General features: G+C 29.9%; 3 protein-coding genes and 1 non-coding gene across 5 annotated transcripts; 1 reads left to right on the forward strand and 3 right to left on the reverse strand.

Moving 5' to 3' along the window:
* Positions 1 to 4,220: 4,220 nt before the first annotated feature.
* On the reverse strand, positions 4,221 to 5,414 carry LOC137822922 (uncharacterized). The gene has a single exon (XM_068627946.2). It carries the CDS (start codon positions 5,305 to 5,307, stop codon positions 4,549 to 4,551), a length of 759 nt encoding a protein of 252 aa, XP_068484047.1. The 5' UTR covers positions 5,308 to 5,414; the 3' UTR covers positions 4,221 to 4,548.
* Positions 5,415 to 7,750: 2,336 nt separating this feature from the next.
* On the reverse strand, positions 7,751 to 12,154 carry QQT1 (P-loop containing nucleoside triphosphate hydrolases superfamily protein). 2 transcript variants are annotated; one of them, XM_068626932.2, is made up of 11 exons: positions 11,811 to 12,053; positions 11,360 to 11,485; positions 11,194 to 11,238; positions 10,988 to 11,067; positions 10,618 to 10,692; positions 10,377 to 10,480; positions 10,139 to 10,295; positions 9,947 to 10,034; positions 8,973 to 9,045; positions 8,763 to 8,894; positions 7,751 to 8,049 (listed from the first exon to the last, which is right to left on the reverse strand). In XM_068626932.2, exons 2-11 carry the CDS (start codon positions 11,449 to 11,451, stop codon positions 7,990 to 7,992), a joined length of 906 nt encoding a protein of 301 aa, XP_068483033.1. In that variant the 5' UTR covers positions 11,452 to 11,485; positions 11,811 to 12,053; the 3' UTR covers positions 7,751 to 7,989. The 2 variants fall into 2 exon arrangements, with proteins under 2 accessions (XP_068483033.1, XP_068483034.1); XM_068626933.2 differs by lacking the exon at positions 11,194 to 11,238 and having other exon boundaries at positions 10,988 to 11,170; positions 11,811 to 12,154.
* TRNAP-UGG (transfer RNA proline (anticodon UGG)) lies at positions 12,111 to 12,182 on the reverse strand. The gene has a single exon. It is a non-coding gene; the product is annotated as a tRNA-Pro (tRNA).
* A 1,029-nt stretch (positions 12,183 to 13,211) lies between these two features.
* On the forward strand, positions 13,212 to 15,427 carry LOC137822043 (LIM domain-containing protein WLIM1). The gene is made up of 5 exons (XM_068626934.1): positions 13,212 to 13,548; positions 14,153 to 14,249; positions 14,339 to 14,379; positions 14,627 to 14,716; positions 14,889 to 15,427. The coding sequence occupies exons 1-5, from the start codon at positions 13,414 to 13,416 to the stop codon at positions 15,114 to 15,116; spliced, it is 591 nt and encodes a 196-aa protein (XP_068483035.1). The 5' UTR covers positions 13,212 to 13,413; the 3' UTR covers positions 15,117 to 15,427.
* Positions 15,428 to 20,217: the final 4,790 nt, after the last annotated feature.

Here is a 20,217-nt window from a genome sequence, read left to right on the forward strand (position 1 = left end):
ATGTAATTAACGTAGACCATAATCCCAATTTGCAGGAATAAGAAGCACCATGGAAAATGCTTGACGTAGAAATACAAGGAGGATATATATTAACGTAAGACATAGATTGATATGATGCATAAGAATGAAAGCAATAGATGGATTATTTTTTAGAAGCATATATGCATGCATGCATGCATGCATGAAAGATTTGGAAGAATGAATGCATGCATTGATGAAGAAGAAGATGAAGAAGAAGATGAAATGGTGGATACTTTTTCTGGGCGGCTTCAGCAGCTCTTGCACGTGCTTCTTCAGAGGCCAATCTCTCTTCCTCTTTGGTCATTCGCTTGTTGCCTCCGTCGAAGCAACCAAAGCACAACCCCATGGTTTCGTGCTTCTCCCCCTCCCCTCTCTCTCCTTCTCTCTCTGTGTGTCACCCCTACCCTATGCTCCTTTTCTCTCCTTTTCTCCCTTCTCTTTCTTCCCCTCACGCCTCCACAAACTGTATTTTCCCCTTTTTCCTTGGATTTCTCTTTCTTTCTATTGTGGATTCGGTGATGATGACTAAGATGCTATATTAATATTACTATTAACAATTTTTTAACACCGAAATGCCAACGTGCTTTGCATCTTTTTATCAAATTCCGTTGCGCCATTCCGCGTTTTTTTTCTGTCATCCAATCATTACTTTATTTAATTTATACTTCTTTCAACGCACTCTCCTTTAATTACCCTAATCAACCAATACAAAACTATTTTATGCTATTTATTCATATATACACTCTTTTTAATAAATATTTTATACAATCATATTCTTGTATAGATAACAACGTGACACCCTATTCTTCACTCACTAAATATAAAATAAAAAAATATGGTTTGATTTTCTGTTATAGATATGGTTTGATTTACCTTATTTACTTTGTTGTTTTTAATTTCAAATTATTAATTTAAGTTTATCCAAAAATAACGTGTCATCTAGATCCGTGGATATACAAAAATAACTCATCAATTACATGGATCAAATCATACCGTTGACTTGTATTTAATCAAAATTTCACAATTTTTTTGTTGAGCTGTCTTGCGTTTCTGCGGCCACATATGACTTTGCACGAATTTCTGATTCGCTTGGGATTTGACATTTGGAAAATAAAAACTCCAAACATATGACTTTGCCGCTTACTCTTTGATAAAAAAAAGTTATAAAAAGTAAAAGATAAGATTTGTTTGTTTAATATATTGGTCCTGAGATACATAATTAATTTTTATAATTTAAATATAATTGTATATCAAATCACATATAAACAGACTTTCTATTATAACTATTTTTTTTATACAATTTTTTTAATTCTATTTTTATTTAATATATCTCATTTTATTAATATAATAAATTATTTTATTATTTTATATAAATTATTTAAAAAATAAAATTATTTTAATTAATTATATAATTTCTTCGCTCTTTCCTTAATTACTTATTTTAAAAGAGACAGAAAAGATACTTTCACACATTTTTATATAAAATTTTACATATAAAATAAAATAACATTAATTTTCAATCATTCTTTATACTTATTTTTAATTTTTTTTAATTTTAACTAATCTAAAATTATATATATATATATATATATATATATATTATTTCTATAGAGAAAAATGGTAGTCAGGAGTCGCGTCTGTGTGTTTCACTAAACTTGTATATAATAATGTATCTTAGAAAGAATTTTTTACCCGAAATACAGATGAAATGCACTATGAAACTTTATATAATTTAGTATTCACCCTAACTTTTTTGTATTTTACAGTGCGAACGGAATATGTCTGAAATAGCAGTTTTGTGTTCTATTCTGGAAGGAAGGAGATGATACTTTCACAAACTCCTTTTTTACACCCACATCACAATTATTATTATTATTATTATTATCACAATTATTATTATTATTATGATAATTTTTATTATTAGTAAATAGTTAAATCAAGAGTTGTATGCAATTATTAAGATTTCAAAATATATATTTTTTATTCAGTAATTGTATGGCGTGGGAGTTATGACGTGATCTTACGTTCTTACAAAGCTTCTAGACTTGTAAGGAAGAGTGGTTGAATTTGGGAGTACTAAAATTAAATACGCACTGTTTTCCTGAATTAACTTAATTAATGAATATACAGGTGAATATAAGTTTAACTTTTGCATATACACTTAATTCATAGATATTAAAACAGTAATGTTTAAAAAAGGAAAAATAGTAATATGCAATTAATTCATAGATATAATTAATTGTAAATATCTCTAGTTGTAAAATAAAATAGTAATATTAAGAAAGGAAAAATTTATAGATAAATAAAACTTTTTTTTCTTTCAATAAAATAAGTAAATAAATATGTAAAATAAACAAGAAAGTATATATATATATATATATATATATATATGATCTTTTTATATATTTCTTTTTTTCACGATTTAGTAAATATAATTGTATTAATAATTTGATTATATTAATATATTTTAAAAAAACACAATTATACTCACTTTAGCTGGAGCTGCGTTGCTTCTGATTTTTTTTTATTTCTCTTACTTTCCTTATTAGATAAATATGAAATACATTTTGTATTTTTTTAAATGATTATATTTAATTTTTTAAATTTCTTGGCTGCAAATATATAATTTTTTTCAAATGATTTTCGTAGTCTAACTTGGTTGGAAGGGAGTTAGTTGGCAGTTAAAGCAAAAGAAGGTGATAAACGTGGTGACTGCACTACCTAAATCATAACCGCTATGCATGACCTATAATTTATAAAGTAAAGTGTTTCATTCAATCTTAAATATCTCACTTGAAAATTTATTTTTTATTGTTTTAGTCATTAAATATCTAATGCTGGTTATAAATTCCAATTAATTAATTTATCAAAATTAAACTTTTAAAATCGAATCACAAATCAATAAAAAGTAATTAATTGAATTAACTTTATTGATTTTTTAAAATAAAATTTTCAACGTACTAAATATACTCTTATTATTTCTTTATAAAAATACACATATTCGTAGTATTTAATAGGAAAAAATAAGGAAAATAAATTGTATGTTTGATAAAAACTACTTATTCCTTTTGAAGTATCCTTTCTTTTACATAAATAAAAAGATGTAATGTTCTTTTTAATTTTAATAAAATATTTATAAGATATTCTATTTTACCTTTTTAATTTTTTCATTGTAATAAATACATGATGTAAAAAATAATTAATTAAGTATTGAGGGAATGATAATAGTATAAAATGATAAAATATAATGTAGTTTTGAACTCTAAAAATAACAGTCACATAAATTTTATTTTTTTAAAATTCTATGAGAGGAACATACTAATATAAAATACCTTATTAAAAAAGTTATAAAATTCTTGCCTTATATTTAAAGACTAAAGCAATAATAATTTAGTTGATAATATATAGTAAATATGTTAAAGAAATTTCTGTTCTAAAATGTAATTTTTTAATACACTAAGATTAAAAATAAATATGATATTTTTAAAAATTAATCTTACACTTTCAATTAATGAGACTCAGAGTAATTAACTTAGGTCAATTTGAAAAAAATAATCCAATGAAAGGTCACACATAGTACATTTAAAATCTTTAAAGAGTAGTAATGGAGGAAGCATTTTAAAATTATGTTATCACTAATACCCATTCTCTTCTAGTAATGATTAGTCATTATAACCTTTTCTATTTAATTGAAAATATTCAGTATAAAAATAACTAACGCAAAACACATTATAAGACGAGTAAATATCACTTTTATTTTGTCCTAAATAATAATTTATATATATTTTTAAATTTGTAATTTAGTTTTTCCTTAAAAAACTTTTAATTATTTTAAAATATTTATCTCTATACAAAATATCAGTACTCTTTGTATGAATATCAAAGGTTCCCCAATTTTTTTCGATGAAACATGGCCAATGGACAAATGATATGGAAAAAAATCCACACATTCACGTGCAATACCCAAGAATGGTTTATTTACCGGAATAGTATAAGGAAGTGAAGTTTCCATAAATTAATTGAAATTGAAATCGTTTAAATTTATAAGGATTGTCTTGAATCATTTAATTCTGTAAGAATTAAAAAAAACTATATGAACACGCAGATTAAGTCAACCACATAAAACAATGCGTAGAGTTTTAACCTCTAACATAATAAATCATTGGTGTTAAAAACTATAATATTTTGACCAAACATATAGGACAAAATCTAGAACTAGTCACTGGAAATACATTTTTTTTGTAATTTTTTTAATTCTTTAGCAAGTTTCTGAGAACCTTGATTCTAACAAAACCATATTAACAAACTCCATGTACATGGATCAACCCAACCCTATAAAGATTTAATTACACTGGCAGAACGTTAAGAAGAGAAAAATTGAAATATGAATCTGTCTCAAGAACGTCACCAACAAAAAGTGAACATATTTACACAAGGAAACTATCCTATTTCCAACCCATAATTGGGAAATAGAAGAAGAAACCCCAAAAAGAAAAACAGAAACGGGTTATATCAGAAAATGAATTCTCACCAGCTTTTCTGGTGGCCATGTTTCCTTGAACTCTTGCCACTGGAATAAGCCTTGAAATCGCCATTTCTTGGAGATGCTAACTCTTCAGGATTCACCATCTTCATGTCATTCAACCATCCCCAAACATAATCACTCTTCTTACAATTCATCACCGATTTCTTTGGCTTTGAACTATCAGAATAACATTCACTCAACGTGGGAACCACATACCACACAACACAAGTGCAAAGTGTTGCAACAGATCTCCCAAACACAATCAAAAAAACCAAAATCAAAACCACAACCGCTGGCACGTAGAAAGAAGGCCACTTCAGCATATCCCAAGAAAAGCTTAAATTCTTCTTCTTATGAGAGTCCAACTTTTTGTGTTGTTGCTTCCTTTCTTCCACGGTTGCTTCTTCAGCTGATTTCTCCAATTGCTCCGAGAAAGATGTCAAGTGTTGTATTCCGAGTTCTTCACTCGTGTGTTTCTTGTTCCGATCCTTGCTTTTCACTTTGACCACTATGGGAACGAAATCATCGCTTGAATACGCAAACCGAACCAAAGATATCTCCTGAGGACTGCTTTGAGAGTAAACCTTTTGCCTTCTCTCGTCGAGATCAGCCAAAAGTGCTGAAAATTTATCTAAGCCTCGATCGGAGTACGGGTTGTTGCTTCTACTTTCTTTTTTTCTCTTGGACCTCTTGGGGCTTGAACATGGTGCAACATCTTCTTCTTGGTGCTGGAAACTGCCACAGACAAAATGGTTCAACATGTGTGGAAAGAACAACAGATTTCGCTTAACGTTGTTGGGCGGAGTTTTCTGAGAGTTTAAGATTATTGCGAAACAAAGAGAAGATGAATTGAGAAATATATCTATCGCGGTTAAGACTATGACTTGACTGGATCCAATCAAATAATAAACAAAGCCAAACACGCCTTAGGGTCAAATCAAACTGCTTCAAATTTAATCATCAAGATTTTCCAACGTGGCTATCTTGATCTTTGACTTATCCGAGAGAGAGAGAGAGAAAATTTGCTTCATTGCTTAGGCTATTCTTTCAAATTTCAAACACTGTAATGAAAAGAATTGTTTTTTTCTTTTAATTTAAACATACTTGTGGAGGAGGGAATTGGTTAAATGAAGAAGTCTTTGTCATTCATTAATGATACCAAATTGGACAACACCTACTTCAATGTTTTTTGTTTTATCAATTTAAGATATATGAATTATTAAGACATTTTAAATATTTTTTTTCTATAAATAGTAATGGAAAATTATAAAAAAAATGAACTTTATCATAAATTTAGATTAGTATTTATAAAGATTATTTTATATCACTTCTCCTAATTTTTTTATTTTAAATTTATATAAAAAGTAATTTTAGTTATAAAAAAGGTAGTTTTCTTTTATTTTTCTTAGAAACGTTTATGGATATACTTTTCCAAATATACAGGTTGAATTTTTAGAAGGAAAATGGGTTGATTGAGATCGAACGTGAAACTGCGGCAGCAGGGAAAAAACAAGAAAAAATCGTGATTTACAATTCTTGGTTACACGAAGTTTCCAAATTAATCAACATATAAAACTACTGCTATTTCAAAAAAAATTAAATTAAATTGATACAGAAAAAGTCTATTTCAAAGACTTCCTTAAACATAACTTACTCCTTATATAAGAAGATTTAATTTAGATTCTTTTGTTTAGAATTTTCATATAAATTAAAAGTTACTTTTCATTAAACTATAACATTATCGCATTTTTAGATTATAATTAAAGAAAGTAGTGTAGTTTCCATCTATAACACACCTACTTGATCATTAGATGTCTCATACAAACTAATTAATTGTTTGTTCGAGTTATAAAATTTATTATTAATAAAATTGGTGAACACTATAATTGATAAAAGGGTTTCAAAAAAAGTATGTGGATCCAAAATCTACATATTAATAATTGTAGTACATGTTTTTATTTTTAATGTAAGGATTAAGCACATTAATAATCCTATTAGAAAATTAGTAGTTAAAGTTGTAGTGCACATAAAATTGTCATATACAATAAACATGCATTAAAACCAGTTGATACTGACTACAAAATATAAGTATTAAAAATATGTATTTTAATTTCTATTATTGATTTCTTAACGAGCAACTTTACACTTATTTTCCATAACATAACTTCACACTTTAAATGAACAATCTTCATATTAACAAGTTTTATTTGTATACATGTATAGCTTTTATTTGTAAAAGTAATGTATATGTTAGAAATTCGAGTCTAACTTACCATGCATTTGATCCAGTTCACAAATTAACCAGCCAAAATACAAGATATTAATCTAGGTTGGCAAGGTCAATCCATTTTCCTTTAAATGCAATAAAAATAAAATAAACATATTTTTATAAAAAATCAATATTAAATTCAAAATTTTGAACCTAACAAAATAACTTACACTACCAAATAAAATAATTAGGTGGGTTAGTAGATTAATCCATGGTGACCCGCAATCAAACCCATTTTAATGCCCCTAAAATATGTTCACTAAAAACATTCAAAATATCAAAATTTTGATTTCATTAATTAATATGTACAAGTTTGTAATTAATATTTTCAATTTAGATTCACATTCTTGAAAGTTTACACAATCATAACTACCATTTATAAGACACAATTTTTCTTTCGTAGTTTCTAAAATTTACTGAAGATACCTTTGTTATTGTATGTTCTTTATTAGAATTATTTTGAATACAAGTGCCGGTGCAGTTAGAAACATTCTCAAACCTGTAGAAATTCAGTTCGGTGAAATTTCCTATTATTCAATAATATTCACGGGTTGGGAACTTACACGTTAATCATTTGACATGTTCAATGTCAAAACTCTGCATTTTCCTATATTTTACATCCTTCAAGAAACCGTGGCTCTGAAGCATCCTCATCACGCATTTTCTTCAGTCAACCGCATTAATTTAACATGTTTATGGAAACTATCCATCTTATGGTGGAAGAAGGGTGCCTCTGACCATATAATAGCATAATACATTCGCCCAGCATTTCAACTGTTATGATGTCATTTAGAAAAAAATGTCATTTTAATTATTGAAATTATAAACAATTAATATAGTCTCTCTTTTTATAAAATGTAATTCATTTCAGCCCTTTGTGGTATTAATAGATATCTCAGTTCCACCCTAAAACTTATCAGCCCCAAAGCGAAAACTTATACGCTTGATGCGATAATTAAGATGAAATGACTTAAAAAACAACCAAAACTCTCATCCAGGATTATAATATTATACACAGTCAACCACATCTGGAACATTTTTTTAGGCACAACACAAGCTATCAGTAGAGTTCACCATGGCTTCACAGGTACGCAAAACAACAACCAACAGGGAATGGAGAAAGTAAAAATACTCAGCAAAGTGCCATTCTCTTTAATTTATTCACCTTTCCCCATCATTCATTATCATCAATATTTTCATCATCCTTCATGTACTTCTCTTGCACTGCTGCAACTGTAGATTGCTGAATTAAGGGAAGCTCAGAATTAAAAGAATCTGACCAGAAAAGAGGTCAAAGGAGAATAGGCAATAAAATTAATACATCCATGATTATCAGAACACTGGTTAAGACTACAGCATTAGCAATCTCAAAAGCAACTTAGAGACTATTGATCACACAAGTGATTGTCTAACCACATCTGATATCAATAATGCAAGGTAATGTTCTAATGAGGTTGAGAGCAATGTCATAATTTCTGTATATCAAATACAAATATGTAATAAATCCTCAAAGGAACAACGGAAAAATGTGCCCACTTACCTGCAGAGTTACAGAGCTGATTATGATGTTCAAATCATCTAAAAGGTTGGCCATGTAATGCTCCCATGAACAACTGATTTAAAAAACAGGGCAAATTTTCCTCCAACCAAAACATTTTCCAAAGAGGTTTTACATGAATATTCTAATGCTAATGCATTGAATCCAGAATCCACAATAATTTAGTTAACGTGTTCCCCAAAGGAAAGACAACTATTGTGTTTATAATGTATATGATACCACTTACGATCACTGTTATTATAGGCTGCCAAGAATCAGTTAAAAACAGTATATGCATTGGAAAGCAATGAGCAAGGGTAGTCCCGTCATGCAATAGTGAAAGTTATGGTAGTTTCTATAGTAAATCACCTCAACTGTTCAGAATTGAGAATAGATGACAAAAAAGGATATCTATAATAATCCCAATCTACCGCACCAACTGCAATCTTGCTAAATTCAACTGCACTTCCTTCTATACCGGTAAATATGTACCCATTGCATTTGTCTATCAGCTTCACTAAATTCCCTACACTCTCTTTGTCCTGAAAAAACAAATTCGAATTCAGGATTCCAAAACATTTTATGCAAACAGATGAAAATACTGGGAATAGTTAGTTTACCTGAATATCTAAGGTTGAAAAACTCACAAGACTGAAGTTCTCAATAACTTCACATAGTTCCTTTGTGAGCTTTCTGCAAATTTCATTAAGATAAATACTACTACTCAGAATAACAACAAATGTCAATCTGAAGGATGAATTCGAGAACAGAAGAAGGTGATCAACAAGAAAGAGTTAAGTATGATGTATACTCACAAAACAATTTCTGACACATGTTAACGTTCCTTTATTACCATTTCCAACATTTTATTTACTTTGTAAGGCTAACATTTAAAATGTACTCAGAATAAGGAAACATAAATCCCAAATATAAACCGAGGAATTTGATTAATCCATCCACATTGGCATATTTCAACATCTAGACAGTTTGGATCCTAGCCCATTATAAACATTGCAAGTGACCCAAATGAATGAATCATTCAATTAATACATATTTTTCTTCTTTCTTTTAAACAAAATTGTTGCACATTTGTCATTATAAGTTGCTACAACCAATGGAGCACCCTAATGAGAAATTATATATGCAATGTTGGTGTATGAATATTATTTTAGACCAGTAGCTCTCTATCATAGAGGGAGCTGTTGACAGAAGCACTAAAATTTAAAATCTGTCTTTATTCCTTTTCGTCTAATGAGTAGTATACAGAAATAAATTTAAAACAATGTAGCTTTGCAACGATTCAGTATGGCCTCAATGGCCAGGGTAGACAAGATATAGAAGATGCAATAGGTCTCTTTGGATAAATTGTTCTCCATAAGCATTTCAAGAAGAAGAAATTAAGAAGCAAAAAAATAAAATGAGCATCCATAAACTAAATTTTACACTGTTATTCCAAACAGAACTAATGTTAAATTCTGCATCTTATCTTAAGAAAGAAAACAGTTAAATATTATCAACAGAACTACAAAATATCAAAATACTATTAGAAACAAAAGCTGGTTAGCAGTCAAAGAATCACCATAGCACATCACACCTGTACTTAGCAGAGCGAGGATCTTGATCAAGATGATACTGTAAATGTGACAAGTCTTGCACGTCTGTATAGAAATCAAGGTTAAAGGCTGCAACAATCAAACATAAAGTCAGCATGTAAATCTGTCACTGTAACCAGAATAAAGTAAAATACTCCTAACGCCTGAGATCTGAAAATGAGTAATGACTGCACCTAGCTTTCCGTAGCTCTCAATTAAATCAATTTTTGACAAGACATTTATGTGAGGGAGTTCTAGATGTAGCATTGTGGACAAGGATAAAAGCAATGCACTAATATACTTCCCAGGGTCACTGCAAAGATGGGCATCAATCAAATGTACTGCCGTTAACTGCATAGAATAAACATATAAATGAGTTCATAAAGTAACATACGGTTTGACACCAGTAAGACGTAACAAACAGTACTATACCCTTAGGTTCAATTTCTTTATGAGCTTCATGATGACATTCTTGGCATTTGAATGAAGAAAAAAGAGCTCAACTTGGCCAGGAAAATCAAAGAGTAGGTAGTGATCTGAAATGTAAATACTGCCAGGTTACTATAGTGTGTTGTTAACAGAACAAGTAGGGTCTAGATAAGAATAATTTTGGAATTGAAAGTTTGATATTTAGCCTGTACATCTAGAAATTAAGGCACAATAATGGACCGACCTTTCAGAAGAGGTTCCAATTTTGCTTCCAACCAGTCGATATTTTTCTCAAGATAATCCATGCAATACACAAGACCTGCTTGTACAAGACAAGAAAAATTTCTGAATACGTAAACAGCAAGGCAACAATACATTTGAAAAGCTGGTGTGGCACATTCAAAGTTCCTTTTACAAGAACCATTGCACACTGAGTAACTTGTTTAACTTGTGGTAATAAATTTACACAGCATAATCTAGAAAACCATCAGCCCATGTCTATACTTTCAGTAGTCCAATACACACAGTACTATGGTTCCATGGCATTAGAAAGGAATTTCTCTTAAAATAAATAAATAAATAAATAGTTTCAACAAAAGAAGGAAGTGGCTTACCCCCATTTGGACCAAGCGAATGTTCCACCATTACATCACTTAGTTTCACAAGATCCTCGATGTTCACAGCACATTCATAGCTATATTCTTCATTAGGGGAAACCATAACATTTGAACCATACAACTAAAACGGGACACATCAATAGAACTATACAGCTAAGATGTGTACTTTTGAGAACAACACTGTAAAAGAGTGGAAAGGATACGGCAATGAATCATTAGCAGGATCCAAATTGATAACAGCAACCTTCCTAGATTCCAAAGCAACGCAAGGCAAATACAATACCCAAAATTAATAAGAAAAAACCTACAATCAGCATAATAAGAAATAGTTCTATATGTAATAATATCCCTTTAGAGAGCAAGGCTTACCTTCCAATGAGACTTAGAAACTGAGACATGCCATTGCAGTAAGTTGTTTTGCCAGAGCCAGGAGGCCCAACTACTATTTGCCCAAACACCATTTTCCTTCCTTCCTTGTGACCCAATGCTACCTCTCTACATAATAATAATAATAATAACAAGTCGAATTAAACCTTCTAAAAGGGCAAAGCAGAATCTGAATAACTGATTTGAGATAAATCAGTTTTCAAACTGGAAGATAGGAAGACGATAAAAGACGATTCCAACATAAGAGTTCGGAATATTTATATGCATGAACATAAATTATAAATTAAAAATACACTCCAAATCTAAATGGGGAAGCAAGATCACAACACTGAGAAACAATATGTTTTAAAATGCTATATTGTACTAAAATGATAAAATAAGAAGTATCTATGAGAATAAAAACTCTGAACAGCAAAAACAAAGACCGACGCACCCCAACAGTAGTGTCACTGTCGGCGAAGACCAACGACGATGAAGACAACACCGGCGATGGTGACGCGAACCTTGTCGGCGGCGATGAAAGCGTCGGAAATAGCGACGCGTTATAATGGGTAAGCTGTGATGATCGGCGACACAGTCGAGCAGAGCAGGAAGTTGTTTGGTTCTGATTTGCGATGGAGAAACCTAGGAAAAAAAAAACTTTTTTAATTTTTTGAATTGGGTCATTATAAACCCTACCCTTCCACGCTTAATTTTGAAATTTAAATAAAATGTGTTTATTTACCAAAAAGAAGGGGCATTCCGAGAATCGAACTCGGGACCTCTCGCACCCAAAGCGAGAATCATACCACTAGACCAAATGCCCTCTTTATTATATTAACGAATCGAAAATATTAAACCTTTGTTTGTTGACACTTTGCTTACCTGAATGCAAACTGTGGAGTTGCATAGTGTGGGACAATAAGAAATTAAATGCAAGCTGTCGTCATAATTTGAGTGTTACTGAAGATTGCAGACACACCAAACCCATCATTGTAGGTAGTTTGTGCTAAATTATAGCTCTGATGTTGATCCCCCATCTTTTCCATATACAAATAAAATCGCCAACGCAATATATCATAACATATTTCACTCCTCCACCTCCTACTCCAAATGCTAAACGTAAAAGTAGTGCAACTTTAGAAAATTCAGGTGCCTATAAGGGTTGCATTGGAATGCCATTCATCCCTTGTAACTGAAGAAAAATCTCAGATACTGTTTCAAAAGTGGGATTCGACAATGAAACCAAGCCAGCTGGATGTTGAACAACGCAGTGCCATGGAACCCCACGTTACAAACTGGCTTTCAAATCTAATACGTATAATTTAATCATCTTATATCTGTATCATTAATAAAACAGTTCTGTGTGTAACTCTTTATATCTTCATAATTGTTTTTGGTTTATAATAATTTAGCTGTTTTAATTATATTGATTGTTTTTCATAACCATATAAAAAGTGTGGACACAGGCTATATATTCCTTAATTAATCAACTAAGGACTTAGTTGGAGACTTTGGCTATTCTATTAGGTCAAACGCCAGTGAGTTATGATCGGTAGGGTCATGGTCTCCACCTATCTTGCATTATATTTATATTTGAAATAATGATTATACATCTTCCAAACTTCATAAAGTAGTAAAAATACAAATTTAATGATGATGGTAGAAAAAAAAATCCCCATAACACTGTAATTGGAAGTTACTGCTGGATATGTACTTGGCTCAAAAGTTAAACTTCATCTTTTTTGTTGCGTACAAATTATGTTATTGTGGCTGTTTCTTGTCTTTTAGTGTGACGCATTTAACTTAACAGTTGAAGACATTAAAAATGTGTAGGAGAAAACGTGAGTTAGGTGGTTAAAATATTAGACAAAATGATTGTGAATGACAGTATATTTGTTGGGGTGTCTGCTTTTGTCTCCTGCCTCCCACATTTCACCACCCCCTTTATCCTTATCTCCTCTTCTTCATCGTTTTGCTCTTCCCTTACCAAGAAAAATCTACTTAAGCCACACAGGGATCATTTGCACCTTGCTAAGGGGAGAAAATAGGAAAATATGGCATTTGCAGGAACAACTCAGAAGTGCATGGCTTGTGACAAAACAGTTTATCTGGTTGATAAGTTGACAGCGGATAATCGAGTGTTCCACAAGGCTTGCTTCAGATGCCACCATTGCAAAGGAACACTCAAGGTCTGTCTCTTCTAACTAACATCTTTGGATTTGTATCTACAGATATATGATATAATAATTCTTCATGGTTTTGTAGTGTTTCTATTCAGATCTTTCTGTCCCTGGATCTGATGTCTTTGACTAATAATTCGGTTTTCAAAATTATACATTTTCATCCCAAGACACTTCCTGTGCCAGTTCCTGATATTATTATAACTTCAATGTTTTCGATCATGTCTCCTAATAATTTTCTTTCCAAAAGTTCACTTGGATTTCATTTTGCCAAATTGAACGCCAGGTTGTGAAATTAAACAGTGAAAAATAAACCTCAAAACAATCCATCCAAAGTTATATTGCTAAATCTATCTATTACTCTTATTTATTTTATTTTCCTTTTTTTAGTTTGTTCATTCAGATACGTGGATCTAACTCCGCCTTCTCCTTTCACTTGTTTTTAATCAAAAACTAAAATTGATTTGGAAATCTTTAGTTTTTATATGATTACCCTGATGTTCTGCTAATTTTCCCGGCAATGTGTATTGATTTTTCTAAAGTTTACTGTTTCAAGGCGTGTAACTGGAGTTGTTTTTTTATGAAATATACTGATTTAGTAATGTTTTTGCAGCTTAGCAACTATAACTCTTTTGAGGGAGTTCTTTACTGCAAGCCACACTTTGATCAACTGTTCAAAAGAACTGGTAGTCTTGACAAAAGCTTCGAAGGTAACAAAGGATCCAAAATCCAATTATTCAAGGCCTTGCTATTTTTTTCTTCTTCGGTCACTTATCCTTATTTCCTTTTGGCTGATCAGGGACACCAAAAATTGCTAAACCAGACAAGACAGGCGAAGAGGTAACCAATCTTACATCTTGATGCTTACTAATGTACAATAAAACAGGTTAACACACTCCGTTAAGCATAAATTTTATTATTGATAAAAATTTATTCAAAGTTATATATATTTTTTGTACATTCAATTCTTAATGAATCTATAATTTATAATAAAGTTAAATCAATAATAAAAAATATTTTAGTTGTTGGCACTCGACAACATGTTAGTTACCTAGCATTTATCTAATTTTGGGCTGTATCTAATCAGAAACCTGCAGCAACAAAAGTCTTGAATATGTTTGGTGGAACCAGAGATAAATGTGCTGGTTGTCAGAAAACAGTGTATCCCACCGAAAAGGTAACAACACAACCTTTAATTTCATCAGACATTTTTGTGCCACCATTCATAACATAAGTGCAAAGAATCCATCGCACCTCCTTTTCTAATCTAAACCATGATGCCAAGTGCTAAAATTTTCATTCTATTACAGAAAGGGATATTAAGTTTTATATATTTTGAAATGGTGTAGGTCACTGTGAATGGAACTCCTTATCACAAGAGTTGTTTCAAATGCACTCATGGAGGGTGTGTTATTAGTCCCTCTAATTACATTGCACACGATGGCAAACTCTACTGCAAGCACCACCACATCCAACTGATCAAGGAGAAGGGAAATTTAAGCCAGCTTGAAGGTGACCACGAGAAGAATGCAATTCAAGAGAAAACCAACGGTGAAGTAGTTGCAGCTGAGACATGAACTGAAATGCTGGACTTATGACAAAGTCTGAGAATGAATATTCCCTTCCTCAAGTTCCATATTTCTGTATATCATGTGTTTATGCTATATCTCTCTCATGCTTTACCATTATTACTGAGTCCAGAATACTCTTGAAAAATATGATATTCCCTTTTCTAGTGGGTGGGGTGTGTGGAAATCCATCTTTTGTTTCTGTTGTGAGTTGTGGATACAAAAATGAGACATCAATATGGCATTCGATTCTGAATGTGCTTCAGAAGCCACTGCTACTGAATTTCTTAAAACTTTCTCTATGTATTCATATTGCTACAGATACGGCATCCTACTCTCGAAATTTCGCTTCCCACTCACCAATTGTCACCCAAATATTCAATGAAAGAAATAAATAAGTTCTATTTCAATTTCGTTGAACATATGCAAAAGCCTGTGGTTTATAGGATGGTGTGGGTAAAACCAGGACCAGTTTTGTCATGTTTCGGTTATTATATTTTTGTTATTTTCTCCCTTCTATCTTTAACTCTATCTCAACTTATACACCGAATGTGGAATCTCTCACACATTCTCTCAGGACACTAGTATTTCTTTTTATTATTATATATTTATAAGTGATTGATAATGAATGATTAAATAAGTTTAATAAACTTTTATTAAGATAGATTCGAAACAATTCTTGAAATTGAATTAAAAAGTAAATTTTATGTTTAAGTCATAATAAAATTTGCATTTATTTATATATTATAAAATGATTTCAATAAGTTTTCTTATTACCTTTAGATTTAAATTTTACTTAGAAACTCAAGTTTGAATTTAAGTCTTCCACTAAGTAAAATAAAAAAAATCAAATCTATCTATAATATAAATGGAGGGCATTCTCATAAAAAGTTTTGACACATGGCAATCCCGCAAAATTCGTTAAAAAAGGGAAAATTCAAGCATTCAAAATTTTATCCAAAATATCTTTCAAGAATGCCATTCTACGATTGACACGTGGCACTCTCTACTCTCATTTAAACTAACACGTGGCACATCCATACTTTCTTCTTCCTTCACCGCGTCTCTCATTGCTCTGTCTCATTCTCTCTACTCTATTTTCTTTTTTGCTATTCTGTCACAATCACTGCTACTCTCTCATAGGTTCTTCGTTATTTCCTTCTTTGTGAAACTGAATGCCCGTATGTTCAAGCATTGTATCCTCCACCACGTCGGGGTAAAATGTTTTTCTTTTTTTTACGCATTGGAAAACAAAATTGCATCATTCGCTGAGTCTTTTTTAAAGTTGTAAGAACTTTGCGAGATGCGATTGGTTCTTTTTCGAGATTTGTTGTTTAAATTTTAGGGTTTAATCATTATCGGAGTCATTTAGGTTTTTGAATATTTTCACTTGATTTTTAACCGTATTTTAAAACATTTTTTTCTCAAAGACGTTCCCTTTTTATGGTTAATCTTTGTTTTTATGGTCAAAGACATTTGCTTCTACTAAATTCTGCACTTTAGATTATGACATTCATTTGGTCATGTGCAGGGTTTTTTTTTGTACATCTGCACATGTATTCTGCACTAAATTTCAGATAACGATTCTCTCACATTTTTTAAGATACTTAATACAATTATTTTCAAAATCTTAAACAAATACAAAATCTAAATGATTTAATGTTTACTCAAATAAAAATTTAAAATAAATAAATTTTCTAAATTATTCAAAATCTTAAATAAATACAAATCTTAAATTATTTAATATCATACTCGTTATTTATTTATTTACGTTTATTATTTATCTTTATGCATTGTTTAGATTAATTTTAGTATGTTTAGTTTTATTTATTTATTCATATATGTTGATGTTTATTTCTTATACATTAATAATTGTTTTGTAATTTATTTATTTATTTTCTTATTTATATATATATATATATATATATTTATCTAATTATATCAATTATACTTTTATATAAAATAGTTTAATAAAAAGTGTCAAATAAATCAATAAAACTTGAAACAGGATAAAATAATCTATATATGATAAATGATTTCAAAGAAGACGATAAAATAGTTTTTTAAGCCGATGTTAACTTACCAAATAATGAAATTCAAGTTATTCGCTTTTTTGGATGAATCATTTTTTTACATAACTGTTTATTCTTACTTACATAACAATTTATTTATTTACGTGTATTGTTTATGTTTATTCATTGTTTATATTAATTTTATTATGTTTAGTTGTTTATTTATTCGTATATGCTAATGTTTATTTATTATATATTGATATTTGTTTTGTAATTTTTCTTATTTTCTTATTTATATTTGCATTTATATATATATATATATAAATAAATTATATTTTTTATACAAAATAGTGAAAAAATCATCAAATAAATCAATAAAACTTGGAGCGGGATGGAAGAATTTATGTAAGTTAAATGACTTTAAAGAAAACCATAAGATTCTTTTTCAAATAGAGATTAACCTACTAAATAATGAAATTCGATTTATTAGCCTTTTACAATGGAGTTCTCTTTTACATAATTATTTATTGTTACTTAATTTTCTCAAAATTTGTATTAGTTTGTTGATTCTTGAACAATTTATTTATTTACATGTATTGTTTATGTTTATGCATAGTTTATATTATTTTATTATGTTTAGTTGTTTATTTATTCGTATATGCTCATGTTTATTTTTTATATATTAATATTTGTTTTTTTTTCTTATTTACATTTTCATTTATATATATAATTATATAATTATACAAATTATATTTTTATACATAAAAGTTAAAGAAAATGCGTCAAATAAATTAACAAAACTTGGAACGAAATTGAAGAATTTTTGTATGTTAAATGACTTCAAAGAAGATGATAAGATTGTTTTTAAAGCAGATATTAATGTAAGGATCTAAAAAATAACCTTAAGTAGAAGTAGTATATTTTAAATGATACATGAGTATTTTATTACTAAAATGAAAATGACATATAAATAAAAAAATTCAGTTATTCAGGTTTCATTTTAAAATAACCACTATCTCTCTAAAAGTTTCCATTTTCCTTTTTCTCCTTCTCTATAAGATTATGATTTCCTCACTAGTAAGTTCAGTTTTGTTCCTCTTTTTCCTTTTCTTTCCCTTTTCTCTAAGATTCTAATGTCCTCGCTTATCAGTTTGGCGATCGGAGTCTGCCATTGGACTCCTGGCAGGGAACCCTATAAGATTGTCCGATCATAACCTAAGTTCATTCTTGGTCCTTTTTTTTGAGTTAATTTTGATCTTATTAGAATGCTTTGCATATGATTCTTTTAGCTTCAGAGTTAATTTTGTTAACAAACCTAGTTATATAGTTAGATTTTTATCAGGATTATGTGGTGCAGGTTAAATTACCTTTAGGCTATTTGGAGCTCCTAGTGAGCATCAACTAAAGTTCAGGTAAGGGAAGTTAGTTTTAAATTGTCAAATAGAACCCTAGGCTAGAAAATCTGGATGTGGAGGTGACGTGGTCACCAGTTTCAAATTTTCTTGCAGGATCTCTTGTTTTGTGTAGATTGAAAATTGTTTGAGATTGAAATGAAAAATTTAGATATAGTAGATGGTGTAGAATATATATATATATTGTATTTGAAAAAGGTTTGTGATGATTTTCTTGACAATTTCAGAGTATATATTTTGATTATTTCGTGATGATGCAGTTTATGAACTAAAAATTGTTTGTGACAATTTTTAAAGTAAATTATGAGTTGATTATTTAGAGAATTGTTATGTCGATTGTAATCTGAATTCTGGTGAGATAAATTAGTTGTTGGATTTAACAATTGGTGATCAAACTTTAATTTTCATGTTGTGGCTTTCCCATCCTTTTTATTAAATAATGTTGGATACGTGGTGCTAGGTATATGTAAAGTAAAAAGAAGAACATTTATTGTTCATGCTCTTTTCTTTCATTCTATAAATGCTATACAATGTTGGATAATACTTTCCTTTTCTCCTTTTGTAATTGGTGTAACAATCTTGCAATAATTCTAAATATTGAAGTATTATAATACATGTTGGAATTAGTTCTTGTTTGTGCAAATTTGAAGAAGTTGAGGACGGTTGGATATAGTTGTAGTTGAGGGATAATTTTCTTTCATTCTCCTTTTATTGTCTCTCTTTTTGGTAGTAAAACTTGATGTTATTTAGATACACTTTGAAGCCCTTTTGATTCAAGACATTTATATGATTAGTAAATGAATTGTTGTGTGTTTTGGAAATTCTAAAATTTGGAATGATTTGATTGTTTGATGTTGGAGATTGTGATGTTTAGAATATGAATTTTAATCAAAACATAGTATTTTCAGGAAAGAAAATACCGTGTTAAGATTGTTAAGGATGTGCATTGACTAGGGATTCGTTTAGAAGGAGATATCTTGACTCTCCTGAGATAATGAAATCATATAGATGAAGTTATTCAGGTGGTGAGAGTCGAAGGAGGTTCATATGAATGGGTAAGTTGTTTGAAAGATAACTAACTTGACATGTTATATGAGTTAACCCTGTCATACAAGGAGAGATATGATAATGAGATTCTTTATGCGCATAGCTGTGTGGATTTCACAGTAAGATAGTATGACAGGTGCAAATCTCTGAGTCTAAGTCAACGCACGAGTCTTCTGAAAGTAGAGTCAAGTGTCTATGTGTTGTGAGTCAGTAGAAGTCTGACGTATGAAAGATGAATTTTATGAATGTAATAAACACTTGATGGTTTGAGAAATCATATGAGAATTGATGAATTATGCTTATAAATTTGAAATTTAAATTATATCAAAACTTTTTATATAGATAGTTTACGCTGTTATGTGTTTGTGTTGTTTCTTTATCTGTGATGATCGAGTTTTACACGGGAGCATATGAGATTGCAAGTAATAGAGCTCCTTACTGAACAGCTGAAGGATGAGATGGTTTTATTTGAATGTTTTGTTTTGTTAAAACTTTTGATTTATATATTAAATCCCTATGAAAAGGGATATTTCTTTTGAAATACACATATGAGAAAGTAGTATATGTTTATTTGTAATTAGATATTGTTTGTTTTACTTTTATTTCATTATATATGGGTAAAATTAAGGATGTTACAAT

The sequence above is a fragment of the Phaseolus vulgaris genome, chromosome 9 (assembly GCF_051622355.1).
Source record: "Phaseolus vulgaris cultivar YP4 chromosome 9, ASM5162235v1, whole genome shotgun sequence".
Taxonomy (NCBI): Eukaryota; Viridiplantae; Streptophyta; class Magnoliopsida; order Fabales; family Fabaceae; genus Phaseolus; species Phaseolus vulgaris.